Source organism: Solanum dulcamara, chromosome 10, assembly GCF_947179165.1.
Source record: "Solanum dulcamara chromosome 10, daSolDulc1.2, whole genome shotgun sequence".
NCBI classification, from domain to species: Eukaryota; Viridiplantae; Streptophyta; class Magnoliopsida; order Solanales; family Solanaceae; genus Solanum; species Solanum dulcamara.
In genome coordinates this window covers 7,549,466-7,569,706 of record NC_077246.1, presented here as the reverse complement: position 1 = coordinate 7,569,706, position 20,241 = coordinate 7,549,466, and the positions used below count along the sequence as shown (strand labels likewise).

Sequence of the window (20,241 nt, the reverse complement as noted above, 5' to 3'; positions counted from 1 at the left end):
GAATACTACTCATAAATAAGGTCAAAGGCTAACCATCTATCCAATCAACAACTAGTAAGAATGAAACTAGTCAAAACGAAACAAATTAACATCATCAACACTCTAGTCTATGAAGCTTCTATCAACAATCTAAGAGGTGTCAATGATAGTTTCATGGCTACCACAAATAAAATAAAGAAAAGCTAACTCAAAGCTGAAAAGATAACTGTGGTATCCTCCGGAAATAGGGAGAACTCACTAACTAGCTGGAAGTGAATAAATCCTCAACGATGCGCCTGTTGATGATGTCTAGTACTCGTCTCTTCATGATGCAGGCCAAATAGACGTCAGTACGTGAAATGTACGAGTATGTAAAATGGTAGAATGAAACATACATCAGGGTAGAATCAAATCAACTCGGAAGAAGGAACAACTCAATCAAGATGTCCCAAGTCTAAACAAGAATATGATTTAGACAAGACCAGTCATGTACAATCCAATCCAATCCATTCCAATCCGACTCAGAGTACTATCAAGACCTATATGGGAGTTTCTCTTATCCGACAACTATCACTTATGAGCCAGTGATAGTACAACAAACCGATGTTGTTGCCACGTCCGTTCATACCTTGCAAGGTTAGGAACGAATCAACAATCATGGATTCATAACCAATCAAGTCCTATCATGTTAGCACAATACTTTGGAAAACATCCAACTTTAACGGTTCAATCCTCTCTTACGTTTGGCGACGTAGTTATTGGGTTAGAATTATTACTTATTTCCAATTCGGTGCTCGATACTCCTCCCAAGACTCAAGATCATAAAACAATCAATCCAAATTAAACTAATTCAATAGGTCTCTTTTGGACTCCTTTAATTTATTCGTTCTATCAAATCACTCCCTTCAACCAATCAATTTCTCGATTATTTTCATTTATTTAGTTAAGAAGGGTTTTTAGACAATCAGTTATGACAATATTCAAGACCATCAATCCATCAACACTATCATCATGCTCACATTCCATTCACAATCGTACCTTCACAATTCAAGTCTCTAGACTCAATCTTAAGATGTATACAATTCAATATCAATCAACATACTTCTAGGGTTTAAGTAAAACAAATTATTCTATTTATGTGTTCGAGGAATTAATTCATAGAAAAACAATATTCCATCAATAATCAGTAAAACATGTATATTTTTAAGACAAGAACTTCTCAAGTAATACAATCATGGAGACTCAATCCGTACATATTCAATCTATCACAATTATGGGCATATGGAGGAACAAAATCCATGTGTTAGTTCAACCTTACATACCTGGACTCGAAAAACAATCAAGAACTTGGAGTCTTCGCTTGAAGAATTTGAACCCTAGTCTTTCTACTCTTCTCAAATCCTTGCTTTCAAATAATCCAAGTGTTAATGAGGGTATTAGGCGTACTAGGTACTAATAAGGAACTTAATTTAGTTCTAAAACGTCAGGGTTTTAGTCTAAGAGAGGTGGTAAAAGACCAATCTACCTTCGTTAAAAACCTGAGATTAGTCACCTACGAGTCGTAATGACAACTCGTAGAAATGTCTACTGGTCATCGTCTTTCATCGTGAAATTGGGCTGGAAAATGTTGAGGTCTACGACTCATGTCGACAAGTCGTCAAAGACTCAGCGAGTCGTGAACTCCCCTCGACCTGCAGGTTTCTCAAAAGCCTGCAATAATGAGTCTCTGAAGTTTCTCCACGTGTCATTTCTACGACTCGTAGGAACTTTGACAACTCGTCAACTTCCCTTGTAGATGTGATCTTCCAGGTCAGAAATTTGACTAAGTGTTAGGTGCTTCTAGGAGTCATTTCTACGGCTCGTAGTCATCTCTACGGGTCGTCTTGTCAACTCGTAGTCAAGGAACTGAGGCTTCTATTTTCATAATTTAGGCAAAGGCTCTACGACTCATTCCTACGACTCGTAGGAATTATTACGGCTTGTAATGGTAGCTTGTAGGAGGCTTCTCCAAATAAAAATTTCACTAAGTGTTGGGGAGGTCTACGAACCGTTCCTACAACTTGTAAACAACCTACGAATCGTAGACCTCCTTCGTAGTCCATTGTTCAGTCTAATTCATCAATCTTTCTCATATTTTTGAACTTAGTCTAGGCTAGAATAGCACCAGGTGTTACAATCTAAAACAGCTTATAAGTTGAAAACAGCTTATAAGATGCTTAAAATGAGTTAAGCCAAACAGGTACTTAATCTTATTTTATCAATTAAAATAGAATAACTTCATATATCTTTTTAACGGATAATATATGTCATATATATAAAAGGGCAAATTACAATCACTGGTCATTCAGCCAAAGTAATTACCAAAAAAATGGTCATTCGTTGTATATGAATGTATAGTTAATGTATATTCCATGTATAGTCAATCTATATTGAGTTTTTGAGTATATCATAATGTATATTCGGTGTATAACTCATGTATAAGTAATCTATATTGTATAGTCAGTGTATAGTCACTATATATTTTTTATGACTTTGGCTATTTTTTATGTAAATAAAATATGGCTATATTTGTTGTATATTAATTAGTTTATTGTATATATTTGGAATTGTCCCTATATAAAATCATAGTAAATTTATCATTAATTTTTAGTTAGATTATATTAAAAAGTAATTATAATAAAATAAAAAATATTTTTAAATTTTTTCGAATTGAAGTAGAATAGTCATTTGCTAATAAAAAATATTATTAGATAAATAATGTGTTAAAAAGGAAAATAAATAATATATTTATTTGGAATAAGGATATTTTAAATCAAAATATTGACCCTAAGGATATTTTGGATAAAACTATAAAGGAAGTATATTTTTATTCAATTCATATGGTGCAAGGACATTGTTAACCCTTTTTCCTGAAAATTTTAGTGTAATTTTTCTTTTTTGACGTGAAGTATAATTTTTCTTTTTTTGATAATTTAAACCCCAATTTCTTCTTCTTCTTCTTCTTCTTAAACCCTGGAATATCTAAGTAAAGCTGTAACCTCCAAACAAACCCATCAATGGATATGGAAGAAGATGCATCAATGGCTCGAAAATCCCATTCCAGGAAACGTAGAAGGCCCGAAGATGATTATGATTGTGGAATTAATCCATCCGCTGAAGCTAGAAGGATAAAATCAGTTATATTAGCAAATACAAAACCAAGTATTTGTCTAAAACGTGGAATTGGGAGTTTACAACAAGATCGTCGAAGTTTACAGTCTGAACATAGGGGAAGACTCCGACATTTGCTGAAAAAATTGATGCGGAAACATAAATATGCTGAGGCTAGTGGTGTAATGAGTGTACTTCTTAAAGGAACTACAAAAGAAACAGCTATATTCAAAACTCGCACAAAGTTTAGGGTATTAATCTATTCAATTCAATCCAATTACTTTATTCTATTTTTGTTCTTCAATTTTTTTGGCATAATTCACAAAGAGACTCGAATCGTTTCAATTAGCAATTAAACACTCCAATTTGTTTCCACTGTATCTCATGGACACCCGATGATAATGTGACATATAAATTTTGGAAGTGCTTAGGTGTCATTTTGTAAGTTGGAGTGTTCAACTGATGCAGGGGAGATGAGTTGACGTGTCTAGATGTGGCTACTCAAAGTTGGAGTGTTTACTTGCTAGTTGAGGCCAAATTTGAGTGTGTTTTTATATTTTAATATGATTTCTAACATTTTAGGCTACTTTGGAGCTCATTGAGCATATAAAAGGTGACACTATCAGTTCAACAAGGATACAAAATATTTTTGAACTTTGGATGAAGAAGCTTGGACCTATGAAAAACTGGGCCGTGAAGGTAACAATTTAAAAATATATAAAGTATTTGTTTATATGTTTGTTCATTAGTTTTGCATTTCTCCAAGTTGCTCTTTTCAAGTTTTCTGTAACATTTACTATTTTCCTGCGAAGTATCCTTTATATGCAATATATTACCAGTAAATTTGCTTTATTAACCCAAAGGAAGTTCTAAAGAACAAGATCTTCTTTTCGTGGAAATACTAAGTCTATTGTCTATTGACTATTGTTCTTGTTGTTCATTAGCTTTGTGCTTCTCCATAGTGCTTTTCTTCAAGTGTTTTCTATAACATTTACTATTTCCTGGTCTGGTACCTTTATATGCAATGTATTAGTAAATTTACCTTCAGTAACCATAAATAGCTCTAAAGAACAAGTTTTCCTTTCTCTGGAGATGCTAAGTATATTGACTTATTATTTTTGTTGTTACTTTAGGAATATATAGTTCAAGGTGCTTAAAATACTAGTGACATAACTATATGGCCTCTGTAATTACATTTGATGAAGATGCTTGACATTGTATAGTTAAGATAACCTCGGAGCTTTTCAGAACCCTGAGGGAAAAAGTGCCGTTGATTATCATGTTTATAAATGGATTTATGTCTTTGTATTATGTAATGTAACTATGTAAGTCACAAGGTGCTACTATAATGATGTTTGAGATTGAATTCGTATATATCCGATGTTGTTTGAACTGCGACTTTGAGGAGTTACATGAACTGTCACAAATTTGATGCTAAAGTTAGTATTCATAGATGGTAGACCAGTGATGTCAGCATGATATGAAAGAGATAGTTCGATTTCACCTTTATGGTAGCTCATTGTGAAGTTTGAATTGTGGCAGGATCGTTTTTCTGTTCATTTGGAATTCATCCTTTTCTGTCTCAAACGTGGGACCACACAGGCCGCACATCAGGATGCCTTATGGTAAGTTCTTGACATTTAATGAATAATGATTTATCTTTCTCATGTAGGTTGGCGAAAATCAATTGCCCATTAATGGAAGAAAGTTTCATTTACTTTTTGAGAAAAGAACTAAAGTTCTAAAAAAGGGTCCAGAGCAGTAGTCTTTTTTATTGTGCTGATCCGACTCTTTCTAATAGTGTCGATATTGTTAACTAATATTGTACTGTCACCTACAGAGGAAAGTGCCATTTTCTTGGAGAGAGACTCCTAATTAACAATCAGAACAATAATTCTATTTGCAACTTTGTTTAAGAAGCTGCAACACTGTTTTCTTATTGGTGTGATTTTCTTAAACTAAATCATTACAGTAGTGTGGTTAACACTGCAAATGAGCTAGATCTTTTAATATTTTGTGGTGCTTAATGTCGTCAAAAGAGTAAGAAAATAACCCTGCCTGTCCTCCATCCCCAGTTGTCATTGTTTATTGAAAAATACTTCCTCCATCTCATTTTATGTGGCACCATTTGACTTGGTGCGATATTTAAGGGAAAAAAGGAAGACTTTTGGAACTTGTGGTTTAAAACAATTCTTAAATATTTGTGTGGTTGTAAATCATTTCATTAAGGGTAAAAGGAGAATTTTAAAGTTAAGTTGTCTCAAATTATAGTAAGGTGACATTGTTTTTGGGATGGACTAAAAAGGAAAGGGTGCCACATAAAATGGGACGGAGAGAGTAAGAAGTTACCTTCTCATAAACAATAGAATAATGGAGAACAAGAGTGCCACATGGACAAGCTAGAATAATCCAATTAGGAGAAGTATGTCGCATGAAATAAGATGACTGATTACTCATTCAGGGTGTGTCAAACTTGTTCCACATCTTAGGATGACACCAATTATCATAATCATATAAACTAAATGGTTTCTACAAAGTGGTGGTTAGACCGACCTTCTTGTTGGGGTAGAGTGTTGGCCAGTCAAGAACATCCACGTTCAAAAGATGAATGTAGCGGAGCTGAGGATGCTCAAATAAATGTGTGGACACACTAATAGAGATATGATTAGGAACGAAGTTATACGGGGCAAGGTGGAAGTGGTTTGGGCATGTAAAGAGGAGGTGCGTGGATGTGCCAGTGAGAAGGTGTGAGAGGTTGGCGGTAATAGGAGTTAAGAGAGGTAGAGGTAGGTCAAAGAAGAACCAGAGAGAGGTGATTATATAGGAGCTCAACTCCAGCTTACTCAGGAGATAATCCTAGATAATAAGGAGTGGAGGTAGGGGATTAGGTTAGTAGTTAGCCGAGTGTTGTCGCATTTTGTTTCTTTTTCTTCTATAACAACAACCTACTCGGTGTAATCCACAAGTGAGGTTTGAGGAGGGTAGAATGTATGCAGATCTTATCTCTACCACATCCTGCCCTCCCCAGACTACACTAGTGGCATTACACTGGTATGTTGTTCTTGTTGTATATAAAATAGATGGTGTTTCTTTGGGTGCGGGGTTTGATAATTGCTATTCTTGGAATTTGTAAAATGAATTTTAACCGTAGATACAAAGTGGAGGTAAGGTCTGCACACATCCTACCTTCTCTAGTTCCCACTTGTGGGATTATTCTGGGTATGTTGTTGTTGTTGTTGTATATAAACTAGATGGTGTTTCTTCGGGGGCGGGGGTTGATAATTGCTACTCTTGGAACTAGTAAAATGAATTTTAACCATAGATACTTGTTTGATTTTTGAAAATGGTTGGCATGACGAGTGTGGTTTGGATTGTCCAGCCATTACATTACGGAAGATACAACCTACTTTTGTTATATATTTCATTTGAATTTAAATGAATCAGATATTTGCCTCTGCGAAAGTTGGTGGATATGTTAATCTTAAATGTGACCATGACGGTCTGATCAGGCAAAATTGAGAAATATCGGGCACTTTAAACCAAGTAAATATGAGTTGCATATTGATAATCCTCTCTGTGCTGTTATGAATGTTTAGTATAAACATTTGTTGGACAAATTTGTAGGCAATGATAATCAGTCAAATTTTTGTGGCAAAACTGGTCATGCAAAATATTTTCTGTTAGGATGAGTGTTCTATTGGAATGTAATTCTAGTGTAGCATTGTTATATAACAACAACAACATACTCAGTGAAATCCTATAGGTGGGGTCTGGGATAGCATTTTTGTATATGAAATTCCAAAGGCTTAATGTTACCCCCCTGGCTGTGATTTGTATCAGGCTCATGCAGGAACATGGTTTTGAGAGTGATCCAGTCTCTAATTTAGTTGTGGGCTTGACCTTTTATCAGTTATGGTATTCTACTATCCCAAAGGAGTTGCATTTGCAAGAGTTGGACAGATTTGATAGCGCGGTACAGTCAGAGACCTTTGAGGACAGAATATTTATGTCCATTTTAAATTCAGAGGGGCATGATGCTGTTGAAGGCCAAGAGGCTAATTCTCCATTCCATTGTGATTCAAACACCTCTATTAGGAATGATAAAGAGATCTTGGGAGTTGATGTCAGTCAACAGAGAGAAGTCGCCATGGTCAATGATGATAATGTGCCGGAAGAAAAACAAAATGACAATTTTCAGCCACAAGACTTTTACATGAATTCTGCTGAAAGAAGTGATCATGAAGGTTCTTCTATGGATCAGAGTGGTGATGTTCCCTATCATTCCATATTCTACAATCGCGGTGAGTTTTGCTCATGGCTTAAATATTTGTCTATGTTGCTGTATAGTCATATATGAAATTCAAAAGAGTAGCAAATTTTGCTTTTACTTGCAGAAAATCCTAGAGCCTGGTTTATGGCAATTGGATTTGGACTTGAGTACAATATGTAGTATGGACTAAAAAAGCAAGTTCACTTTTCTTTTTCCCTTTTTTCTTGTGAAGGGGTTAGACTAGACCTTTATCTTCTTCTCTTAAAGGAAAGTTGGGACAATTGATAACTGGTTCTTGTTGATTTCAAGAATGAACGTGTCTCATATGTCATTTGAATAATTACCTTTAGTTTGTACCGGTTGTTCTATAATATGAATTTATCCACTAATTTTGCTTCGGGTTTAGATAAATTACATGTATTAGCATAGGGTATTCTTTAGCCTCCCAAAAAGTTACATATAATTGCATAGGCATGTAGTTATAGACATGTATTGCTGGGTCTTCTTTGGGCAATTTAAAATGAGTGGCACTAGCATTCTTCCAAGAGCTCTCCAAATGAATGGGAGCAACAGCAGCCAAGCTTCCCCTCATTTTAGGTTGTTGCGAAAGCATAACTGCAAGGAACATGGGAAAAAAGTTGGACTTTTTAATTTTTTTAAACTTTGGAAATGAAAATGGGCCTCGAGTGAATGCTTCAGTTTCCTAAAGGGATGATTTGAAGATGAGGAAGTTTCTTTTGTAGAAGAGAGAACATCCTCTTGGAATATTCTCAAAGGATGAAAAGGCAGTTGCCATGAGGTGTATAGAATATGAAATTTCTAAGCCCGACGATCCTTGTGAAGGTGGATATTGTGCATTCAACTAGGTTCCGATTTTGGTAAGCTCCAATTGAGATATGTTATGTTCTTTATTTTTGGATAACCGTGGTGTCCGGGACAGCTTACGGGTAACTCGACTAATTCCACAAAATAGCTGTCACCTCCCAGCTCCCAACAATAATATAATATATGTCATGTTCTTCTTGCTGATAAGATTTAATCATGATATTTCTTACTCTATTCTACTGTAGGTCTTCCATTGTGGTTATTGCCTTTACAATTGCCTTCCTCAAATAAAAATTTGGAGGATGACCTCAATATGCATCGGGCCTTGCTTAACGACCACTATAAGAATGCAATAAAGTATTTACGACATGCTCTGCATTCGAGTCCACCAGTACTCGAGGCTTTTCATCCTTTAATACAGGTAATTGCTTATGTCCAAGAAAGAATTCACACAGAATTTTTCAAATTGTATTTAGAACTGCTTTTTGTAGACGTGCTGGGAAGTTCACTCATGTTCACATTATCTCCAGCTCTCGGAAGAGGATTCCATAACCTCATATTGGTTGGTTATATGTATCTGTTTGTGTATCTCTATTTTCTGCATGCTACTCATTGTGTTATCATCAAATAAAACCAATAGAGGAGAACTCCTTGTGAGAAACCTAGCCGTAGGGCTCTAAATGAGTCAAGTTGTTGAACACAGCTTGAGCTCAAAATTAAGCTGGTATATGAAACCCACCACCTCAAATTAGTTTCATCTAAAGTTGTTTGTGTTCAAGAACGTTAAAAGTTCTAGCAGTTATGAAAGTTTTGTAAATATATACTTCAAGAATATCTTTGCAAATTGTTAGAATAGGAATAGGTGTACATCCTACTTAGAATAGGAATAGAAATAGGAATAGATTATAGTATCCTACTTAGAATAGGAATAGAAATATGAATAGTTTATAGTATTCTACTTGGAAAAGGATTGTTTTATAGTGTCTATAAATAAGGTCTTTGTGTAATATTGTTATTATACAATTCAATAGTATTTTTCTCCTATATTTTTCACATGGTATCAGAGCCTCTACGATCTTGGTAAAGAATTAAAAAGCTTCCGCTGTCGGTGGCGACTATTACTCATATATACCACCCCGTCTGGTCTGGGTCACCGTGTATCTTTTCGGTGACTATTTTCTCATATCTAATTTGTGTAGTACCTTGCATCTTTTCAATGACTACTTTTTCAAATTTAATTTGCGTAGTACCGTGCATTTTTTCGGACTACTTTCTCATATCTATTTGTGTAGCACCTTGCATCATTCCGGTGACTACTTTCTCATATTCGATTTGTGTAGCACTGTGCCATCTTTCCGGTGACTACTTTTTCATATCCGATTTGCGTAGCACCGTGCCATCTTTCTGGTGACTACTTTCTTATTTATTTAGGATCATTCCATCATTCTGACCCTATCCATATAATTTCTGTTTTTCAGTAGGGTCGTGCCATCATTTCGACCCTATCCATATCATTCTCTTTCTCAGTAGGGTCATGCCATCATTCTGACCCTACCCATATAGTTTTATTTCTTAGATTGTGACTATTTTCAGCCATCAAATTTAATAATCTAGGGCATGAGCATGTTCCGGCCAGTTTTACGGTGATTTTCTTGTTTAAGATCTACTCATCTCTTGATTTTGAGATGTTCCATATATTTTATACCAGATTTCGAGCATTTTTCAGCGGCCATTGCATTGTTTTTGAGACATCTGAGTTTTCCTGAAGTGTTTTCTTTCTATTTCAGATTTACTTTCGCCAAAAAAAGAAGGTGGCATACTCAGATATTTGGACTAGATTACAGTGATATTTTCTCTCTCGTGGCTAAATTAGCATATGTCCGCCTTTTTCTATTTATAGTTGTCGTTCTCCATTGGCCTTTTAATCAGTTGGACATTAAGAATGTTTTTCTCCACGGTGATCTCTAGAAAGAAGTCTATATGGAGCAACCACCTGATTTTGTTGCTCAGGGGGAGTCTGGTAGCCTTTGTATGTCGATTGTGTAAGAAACAGTCTTCTCAAGCTTGGTTTGGGAAGTTCAACATTGCAATTCAGGAATTTATCACTCTGTGTTTTATCAACATATCGCATCAAATCTAGTATTTCATGAGAGGACTAAGCACATTGAGATTGATTGTCACTTTGTCAAAGATACTCTGAGACAGTCTTCTCAAGTCAATCTATGGTCTGAAACAATCTTCTGAAGCTTGATTTGGGAAGTTCAACATTGCAATTCAGGAATTTATCACTCTGTGTTTTATCGACATATTGCATCAAATCCAGTGTTTCATGAGAGGACTAAGCACATTGAGATTGATTGTCACTTTGTCAGAGAAAAGATACTCTTAGGAGATATTGTTACAAAGTTTGTGAAGTCAAGTGATCAACTTGCAGATATCTTCACCAAGTCCTTTACTGGTCCTCGTATTAATTATATTTGTAACAAGCTAGGTACATATGATTTGTATGCACCAGCTTGAGGGGGAGTGTTAGAATAGGAATAGGTGTACACAATCCTACTTAGAATAGGAATAGAAATATGAATAGATTATAGTATCCTACTTAGAATAGGAATAGAAATATGAATAGTTTATAGTATTCTACTTGGAAAATGATTGTTTTATAGTGTCTATAAATAGGGTCTTTGTATAATATTGTTCTTACACAATTCAATAATATTTTTCTCCTATATTTTTCACACAAATATTCCATCTTATTTATTCTATGCGGGGCCGGACCTACATTGGTCCTAGTGGGTACTTGAGCACCCATTACTTCCGAGTTGGATCTAGGTACTCTATTTACATTGATAATTTGATAGAAAAGGTTAAAATTCATCATCTAGCACCCCCAGACTCAAATTGTCAGATGGTGCTTTGGTTGAATGGCGGGTGAAATGTTGACCTAATCCTCTGCGACACGAGTTTGATTCTCATTTCTACAGTTTTTTCTTATTCCGATTATGTTCATTTCCTTTTCCCTTTTATTGTCTTCTCATTTTTTTAAACTGGTAATGTTATTATTTTCTTAATTGTTTTCCTTCCCTTTTTACTCTTTCTTTTCCATTTTTACTTTTTATCCATTTTCCAGACAATCTCTTCCAGAACAACGAACACTAGCTCTATTACACACACACACCAAAAAAACAACAACTTCATCTTCCTCCAAAACAGAAGGAATTCTTTTTTTCTCACACTTTTAAAAGCTCTGTCTTTGATGTTCATTTTCTTTTTCCATTTATTTTCTTACTTGTTTTTGTTTCCTTTTTACTCTCTCTTTTCCATTTTAAATCTCTATTCATTTTCCAGACAATAATCCCCCCTTAAGCTTTTGTTTTTCTCGTATGACTTTTCAGATTAGCATCTTTTGTAAAAAAATAATAATTTAAATTTGTGTAATTAAATCAAAATATTCAATCTAAGGCTAATCTCATTGAACTTTTTGGAAATAAATCTAGTGTAAGCAATGATGCTATTATTCATTGTTTGAATAATATGAAAAATGTCAAGAATATTGTGAATAGAATGATCATTTTAAATGAATATTTATCATAGAGTTACATGTTAAATATTTTTTACCTTCAATATTCAAATAGTTTGTGCACTTATATTTGATGGTTGTAGCAACTGTATGTTAATTGTAGTGGAGCACCCATTACTTCAAAGTCCTAGATCCGCCGTTGATTGTATCAGTTGTTGAGTGATATATGTGAGTTAATTTATAATATGCTTTTCATGTACTTGATAGTTAATATCTTGGCAGATGCTGCTGCTTGGGGATCAGGTGAAGGAGGCTCTTGATGAGGTGGAAAAATTTACTCCGTACCCCAACACATCATTTCAGTTGAGGTAGCTGTTTTCTTGCTTATTAAAAAAGTTGAATCTTAGCCTAAAGGATAATACCGATTCCGAGTTTTGAACTTCTCAGACAAAACAGTGTTGGTTACTAGTATGAAGATTTCTGATATTGGGTTTGATGTGAAGTGAGTGATCAAAGATTGAAGTGATAGACTCCTTATAGATGTTGCGCTTAAACTTTTCTTCACTATTTACTAGAGATATTTTATGGAGTGATAACTTCTAGTTTCTCTTAACTAATGCTTATATCTATATCTATCAAGCGAAGCTCCAATTCTCAAATCAAGATGTATTTGACTCGATATTTACCTGAAAAGATATGATTCCAACCTAACTTTATCTGTATCAATATCAAACCAAGGCCCAATTCTTAAAAGAATTTAACCGAAAATTGGGGATTGATCATTTGTGACATAGATCTCTGTCCTTATAACACTTCCCATGGTTTTATACAAAAGGTTGGTATGCCAAATGTTTAGTTCATTTTATCTAAGTTGCCCGGACTTGGGTACGGGTGTCCGATACGGGTTAGATCTAGAGGTTGGATCTTTCATGATCTAGATTTTAAGATTCAGGGGTACGGATCCTGGTATGTATATGGGTGCAGGGATTTGACTAAAAATAATTCAAATATCTAAAAATAGAGTTATATCTCTAAATTATGAGACATTATGTGGAAAACTTACTAGGTATTCCGAGGAGAAAATATTGCTCAAGAGGAGAATCTCAAAAGAAGATAAAAGGAAGAGGACTGACATAGAAATTTCAGTATACAAGCTATTCCATTTTCTTCAATTTCACCTTAGCTTTTGTTTTGGATATAGAAATCATAGGGTATCTATCCAAAATTTCTCCGTCAATTTTCGTCAAAGTGCCCAAAATCGATTGACTAGAGCCGATATGGATCCTACACCCGTGTCGGGTTTACACAGATGCAGCACTGAAAGTTAAGAGTCCGAGCAACTTAGCTTTTTTATTCAAGTGTTTCTAAGAAGTTCAAGTGTAGCTAAGAAAGTTTCAAGATCTAATATTGCAAGCTCACCTTATGCTAAATTTCAAATGGGGCCATATCATTTCATGGAAAGAATAGATTCAAATAAACTGTACTGGTCTTCTCTGCTTTCCCACAAAGACTAAAGTTCTCTTGCCTTGTCCAGCCCTTTCTCCATTAGTCTTGTCTTTTGGAAGGATTTGGTACCGTCATTTGTACCCTCGCTCTTCAGCTAGCTAACTCCTTGTACAAACAAAAGCCATTCACCATTTGTGCAATGTCACACAAGTGCGCTGCTCCCAGTATCTTAGTGCTCATGAGTCAGGTTCCTTTCTCTACAGACATACTTAATTAAAACAAAAGGAAATCTACAAGAAATTGTTCAGTAATACATTACAAATTTCCGTATTTTCTTGTCGTGTCATTAGTTGAGTGCTTGCTGTACAATCGATCATTATTTCTTTTTCTCCAGTTTAACTATTACATCTAATTTCTTCTGGTTTCTTTGTTCTTCATGCTGCATGCAGGTTGAAAGCTACTATCTTGGAGCATTTTGACAGTGGTAACTATGTAAAACTTTCAGCAATTTATGAGGAAAATTTGGAGAAAGATCCTACATGTAGCCACTCATTGGGGAGACTCATCAGCTTGCATAGAAGTGGTACATCCTTACGTGGAAAATCATTTTATTCAGTTCATCCTGAAGAGATAAGAGATACAAAATCTTATTACTTCCACACGGTTGTCTGCACTCCAAAGTATTGTCTTAAGGACATGCAAGAAATAATGCTCAATAATTGACTTAAACAAATCTACCTATTCTGTCAAGAAATGAATCTTGGGTCTAATTCAACTCCAAAAGTTATCTCTTGACTCATGAGGTGGCCATATTAGGCAAAAACAACTCATTTGCTCAACCAATAGGGACCACTTCAACATCCCTCACACATCCAAGCTTGGACATTTGGAGCGTTATGTGGGCTCAATATTGGATAAACCAAGAATAAGGATGAACCTGATCTTGATACTGAGCCTTGGACGTAAATCAACCTCAAAAGTTAATTTATGAAATGAGAACTGTCCAAGACCTTTAAGGAGACGAACAACCCCTTCCTCCCTAACCAATGTGTGATAATATTACTTAATAATTTTTTTAGGGAGAATACATATGTGGCCACTTAAACTTGCCCGGAATTTCATTTAGACACCTCAATTAATGACATGACCTCTGTCAAACACATGAAGCCTATGAAAACTATACCTATTAAGCACGATGCCTTGACATGGCACAATGTGTATTTCCCATTTCTTTTCAGTCCGTTATTTGCCTTCAAATTGCTAATTTAGTTTTGTTTTTGCCTTTTCTTTTTCTTTATATTCTTTTTTATTGTTGCTCTTCTACTTTTTCCTCTCTTTCTCAAGATTTTTTCTTGTCTTTTTGGATCATTGGTCTTTCTTTCCCCTTTTTTGGGGGTCTCAAAAAGCTTTTTAGTTTTTCTTTTGATTATTTGAGATCAAAATCCAAGTGTCTTTGTTTTATTGCTGTATTTTCCGTGTCATTCGCGTGTGGACTACTCACGTCTTAGTTTTCTTATTGTCTCCCAATAAAGTGTTTAATAGGCACAGTTTTCACAAACTTTAGGTGTTTGATTGGTCATGTTCTTAGTTTAACATGTCTAAATAAAAGTTTAAGTGGCCACATGTATTCAGCCAAAGTTTTGTGTTCAAATCCAATAATTATGCACCTTCTATTTTGGACAATTTTGTGGCAACTGTTTGGGCAGACCCCAATGCCAGTAGGCTCAGATGGGCTCGGGGGAGGCAAATGTAGCAGCCTTACCTCCTCATTGGAGAGGTTGATTCCAAGATTCGAACCCTGGTCACCCATATAAACAAGAGCTTCCTCCATTGCTACAGGGCCACCTTCACAGTCCAAATGGATAAGACAGCAAATCAGGAAATTCGAAGTCGAGGCAATGAGCTTGGCTTATTGATGTACCCCCTGGAGAACTGAACGATCTGCATTGGAATTACAAAAAAAAAATATGTATATACCAGCGAGTTCCAGATCACAAAATAGAAGGTAACTAGCTTAGCTTATTTTACAGAAAACTCTTAGGATCTATGCTTTGAAAGGTACCCTAGTTTTAGATTGTTGATTATAGGAGATGCAACCACATACCCAGTATAGTTCCACAGGTGGAGTTTGGGGATACCCCTATCCTTGAGAGAGTAGAGAGATTGTTTCCGATAAACCGTAGGCTCGAGAATAGGTTTGAAAGATGAGCAAGTGTAAAAAGCAATGATGAAAATAATGAAGAAAAAGAAGTACTGACAATAAAATAGTGTAGATGGCCAAAGTAAATAAAACAACAATAGTAATTAAATCGCAGGATAAGATAATGCTAGCATAAAAATAATGATACTGGTAAGAAAACAAATAGATGCTCCAGACTAGAACCCTGCTCTATCATAGGTAAGGGAGAAAACGCTCGACTACCAACTAATGTCACCTTAATCCTTGCCCTCCATGCTCTCCTAGCTAGGTCATGTCCTCGGTGTACTGGAGATATGTCATGTCCTATCTAATCACCTCTCCCCAATTCTTCCTCTGTGTACCTCTGCCTCTTCTCAAACCTATCACCATCGGCCTCTCGCACTTCCTTACTGGAGCACTTGTGCTCCTCCTCTTCACATTTTCGAACCATCTCATTCTCGCTTTCCGCATCTTATCCACAATAAAGGCTACTCCCACCTTGCTCTGTGTATCTTCGTTCCTAATCTTTTCACTCCTAGTATGCCACATATCCATTTAAGCATCTTCATTTCTGCTACCTTCATCTTTTGAACATGCTAGTTCTTGACTTGCCAACACTCCACCTCGCACGATGTAGTCGGTCTAACCACTACTCTAGAGAACTTACATTTAAGTCTCGGTGAGACCTACTTATCACATAGGACACTGAATGCAAGCCTCCATTTCATCTACCCTGTTCCAATATGATGTGCGACGTCTTCATCTATCTCCCTATTTCCTTGAATTATAAACCCAAATACTTGAAGCTTCCACTCTTAGGAATGTCTTGATTATCAATCCTACTTCCCCATATGTGTCGTACTTTCTGTGATGCAACACTGAACTTGCACTCCATACTCTATTTTACTCCTACTCATCCTGAAGCCTTTATATTCTCCAAATATCCTATCTATCATTAACCTGACGCGTGTCTCGTCGATCAATACTAATTCTGTAAATAATATACACCATGATACTTCCTCTTGAATATACCGTGTCAATTCATCCATCACCAATACAAATAAAAATGGGTTGAAAGTTGATTCCTAGTGCAGCCCCATTTCGACGGGGAAGTGTTCCGAGTCTTCTTCCACTGTCCTCACTTGAGTCTTGGCTTCATGGTACCTGTCCTTAATTGCTCTAATGTATGTCACAAGTACACCTCTAGACTCAGAGTATATCCATAAACCCCCTTCAGCCCCTCAGCTCCTTATCTAATCAGAGAGTGGGTGAAACTAGTGTTGTAGATTCTACCACCCCTCAACCCCTTACCTAATCGATGAAGACATATGTTTGCAACAAGAAGATGCCCATAATATTGAAGAAAGGTGAATATTAAGGAGAATTCAATCTTACTAGCACATCAATTTTTGAGTTCCACCAAAGTTCTGTATTTGTATGCTTCCGCAGGGCCGGTTGTATGTTTTGGTAAATAAGGCACAAGCCTTAGGCCCCCAATTTAGTGGGCCCCAATTTTTTATCAAAAATAAATTATGTGATAATTTTTTAATAGAAAAAATAAATTTAAAAAAGGGCAGCCCTGTGCACTTAAGCTCCCGCTATGCGCAGGGTCCGGAAAAGGGCCCAACCACAAGGGTCTATTGTACGCAGCCTTACCTTGCATTTCTGCCAGAGGCTGTTTCCAAGGCTTGAACTCGTGACCTCCTTGTCACATGGCAGTAACTTTACCAGTTACTCCAAGGATTCCCTTCAATAGAAAAAATAAATTATTTATGAGAAAAAAATTATTTTATTAATTTATTTCTTTAACCCCATTTAAATAGAAGAAATCAAGAAAATATTATTTTGTCTTCTTACATTCTCTCCGCAAACACTCAAATTATTTTATTCTTTTTAACTCCTTTTGGATTCTCCTTCTTCAAATTTTTGAAAACTTAGAGTAATATTTTATCAAAAATTTGAATCAATAGTCGAAAGTGTTGAACAAAGTGAATTGCAAACTCTTTTTTTATTTCTTCTTAAATTTTCAAGCATATTAAAGTGGGGTATACCAAGTTATCAACTTCTTGAATTAGATTCGGTTCTAACTCTTATCTTTATTTAAAATTTGTCAACTTATTAGTTATAGAATTATGTTAACAATTCATATAATGATTGCTTCAGTGAAAGAATGTTTTTCAACGTTAAATTGATAAAATCTTATCTAAAACTAATAATTGAAAAAAAAATCAAAGAAATTATATAAAAAATATTGAGTAATAATTTGATTTTAAAAAATGTAAGAAAAATAAATTTTGAATAAATACATATGAAGTTTGTTTAGACTTTAGGTTTCTATTTGAAATTTCGCTTTAGGATTCCGATTACGTTGAGCCACCCCTGTGCTTCCATTATATATATGCTAACAACCCTATGTTTTTATGTCACACTAAATAGAGAGAATCTTGACATCTTTTGGTTCATTGGGTTAATCTCCTGCATTTGGAGTCCTTGCATGTTTTTCAAGTTCCTCTTCATGAAAGTATAATTGCAGAAAAAGAAAAAAAAGAAGATAAAAATAGCATAATATGATTCCATTTGATTACATGGACCTTTGTGTGTGTTCGGGTGGGTGGTGGGGGTGGGGGTGGGGGGAGCATATTTTGACTTGGACTCATTTATGGTTCAACCTTAAGAGAAGTCTCATTGTGTGGGACTGTCCCAAATGATACCTTATTTTGCAATTGATGCATTATTCATTGTATATTGAGTTTTTTCTGTTTATCCTTGGGCTTGGTTTATATAAACATCAGGAGAGTATAGCACTGAAAAGAAGTCTCATTTTGTGGGACTGTCCCAAATGATACCTTATTTTTGCAATTGATGCATTATGCATTGTATATTGAGTTTTTTTTTTCTGTTTTTCCTTGGGCTTGGTTTATACCATCATCAGGAGAGTATAGCACTGAAAAGCTGATGGAAATGATAGCTTTGCATTTGGATGCTACTCATGCAAAATGTGACACATGGAAGGAGTTGGGTTGTTGCTTCCTGAGGCTTTCTCAATGTGAAGAAGATTGCATGTCTGTGTGCTCCAACGGTGAAGATAGTGAGAAGCAAAAATTCTCGAAACGGATTAGTCAGATTCCAAAAATATTTAGTGATTATGAGTCTAGCAAGTCATGGAGGTTCCGTTGCAGATGGTGGCTGACTCGTCACTTCAGCCAGAATATACTCACTTCAGATATTGCTTCAGGTACAACTTCTTTTCTTTCTTTTTAGCATGCAACTTAGTTCACATGTTTACCATAATAAAGGTCCAAATACTAAAGCTTTGTGGGCTTGATCTTGGTTTGAGGTGTTAAGGTTGTGTGTTAGCTGTTTGGTTTGACCCCCCCCCACATCTTGCCCCATAATGTTTGATGTGTAGCAGTTTTATTGTGTTTGATTATGCTCAACTTTCTAGCAGCAAAATAATCTGTTCACAAATTTCTGAAGAACCTGATCCACCTTGAATTATATTCGCCTGAAAACAGTTGTGAGGAAAACTGCATGGATCCTTACAAAGAACTGTTTGTTGATTTAGCTTCTAAGTTTTTGTAGTTTCTTAAAACTAATCATAAATAATGCAAAAGTCAAGAATTGGCTTTACTAGTTAGCACTATTATAGATGTACAAGAGTTAAAATTCAAATTATTGAAAATTCATGTGGTTCCAAGACATAATACTGCATTGTTAATAGTATCAGGTCTGGACAAATTAGAAACTGATTTTGATAAATTTATGCTCGGATTAGTTTTCCCCGTTTCCTTTCATATCTATGGATGCATGCCTTTGGCAAGATGCCAGCATCCAAGGCCCCAAATATATGGGGGGGGGGGGGGGGGGAGGGTGCATTTTGAGGGAGTGAAGAAACATCTTTCTCTGAATCTTTACACTAGTAGAAGTTTTTCTCTGCCACGCCATGTCATTGGGAGGTCATGGGTTCGAGTTGTGGAAACCGCCTCTTTCAGAAATGCAGGGTAAGGCGCCATACAATAGACCATTGTGGTCCAGCCCTTCCTTGGCCCGTGCATAACGGGAGCTTAAATTTCTCTTGTATATATTAGAATGCCACATGCAACAGGGATGAATGGAACTCTCACCAATCCGGTGAAAGTTTAGGTAGTCAACCAACTGAACTACTAACATTCCTCACACAAACCTATTTCAAGATTGAGGAAACTCTGAAAGGAGGTAGAGAAAACATATTCAAATGTCATAAACAACATGGAGAAAAGCTTATCTTGATTTTAAATCTATTTACTGAAGTTAAGACATCTCTGCTTTAAAGTAAGACACATTCCTTTTAACGGTTGTTCATCATTTTAGATGCTCTTATTTATAGTATTCCAGCAAATGTTTTACATTGTAATACTCTGATTTGCTTGTCGATGGCAGGTGATCGGGAACTGCTGACTTACAAGGCCGCCATGGCATGTTACCTTTATGGGCGAGAATTTATGTATGTTGTGAATGCTATGGAGTGTTTAAAAAGGGAGCCGATTAACAAGAATTTGTATTCCATATTGCGAATGCATGCCAACAGTTGTACTGGATTTTATTTCAACGTAAAGAAATAATAGTAATATTTATGCTGAATCGCCATCTTTTTATGTTCCCTCTATGAGGCATCGTCCTTTCAGGCAGTGATCGTTTAGTCCATGGTTCATTTGAGGTCAATGCAAGGCCGGGAAAAAATGAAATATATCGATGCATGCATCCTCTAATACGTGTCCCTTGGATTTACTGTGAAAATCTTCCTATTTTTAAAACTATTTGGGATGAGCAAGGAGGGTTAGTTCTTGCCGTACAAACTTGGTTTCTATTTCTTCTTAAAATTTCAAAATACCA

The 20,241-nt window shown here is 35.7% G+C and overlaps 1 protein-coding gene across 1 annotated transcript; it reads left to right on the top strand.

Moving 5' to 3' along the window:
- The first annotated feature begins 2,918 nt into the window (after positions 1 to 2,918).
- Positions 2,919 to 19,989, top strand: LOC129870454 (uncharacterized). Its single transcript, XM_055945255.1, has 9 exons — positions 2,919 to 3,380; positions 3,712 to 3,828; positions 4,672 to 4,754; positions 6,970 to 7,430; positions 8,470 to 8,645; positions 12,027 to 12,112; positions 13,640 to 13,773; positions 18,302 to 18,604; positions 19,789 to 19,989. Exons 1-9 carry the CDS (start codon positions 3,036 to 3,038, stop codon positions 19,968 to 19,970), a joined length of 1,887 nt encoding a protein of 628 aa, XP_055801230.1. The 5' UTR covers positions 2,919 to 3,035; the 3' UTR covers positions 19,971 to 19,989.
- The last annotated feature ends 252 nt before the right edge of the window (positions 19,990 to 20,241 follow it).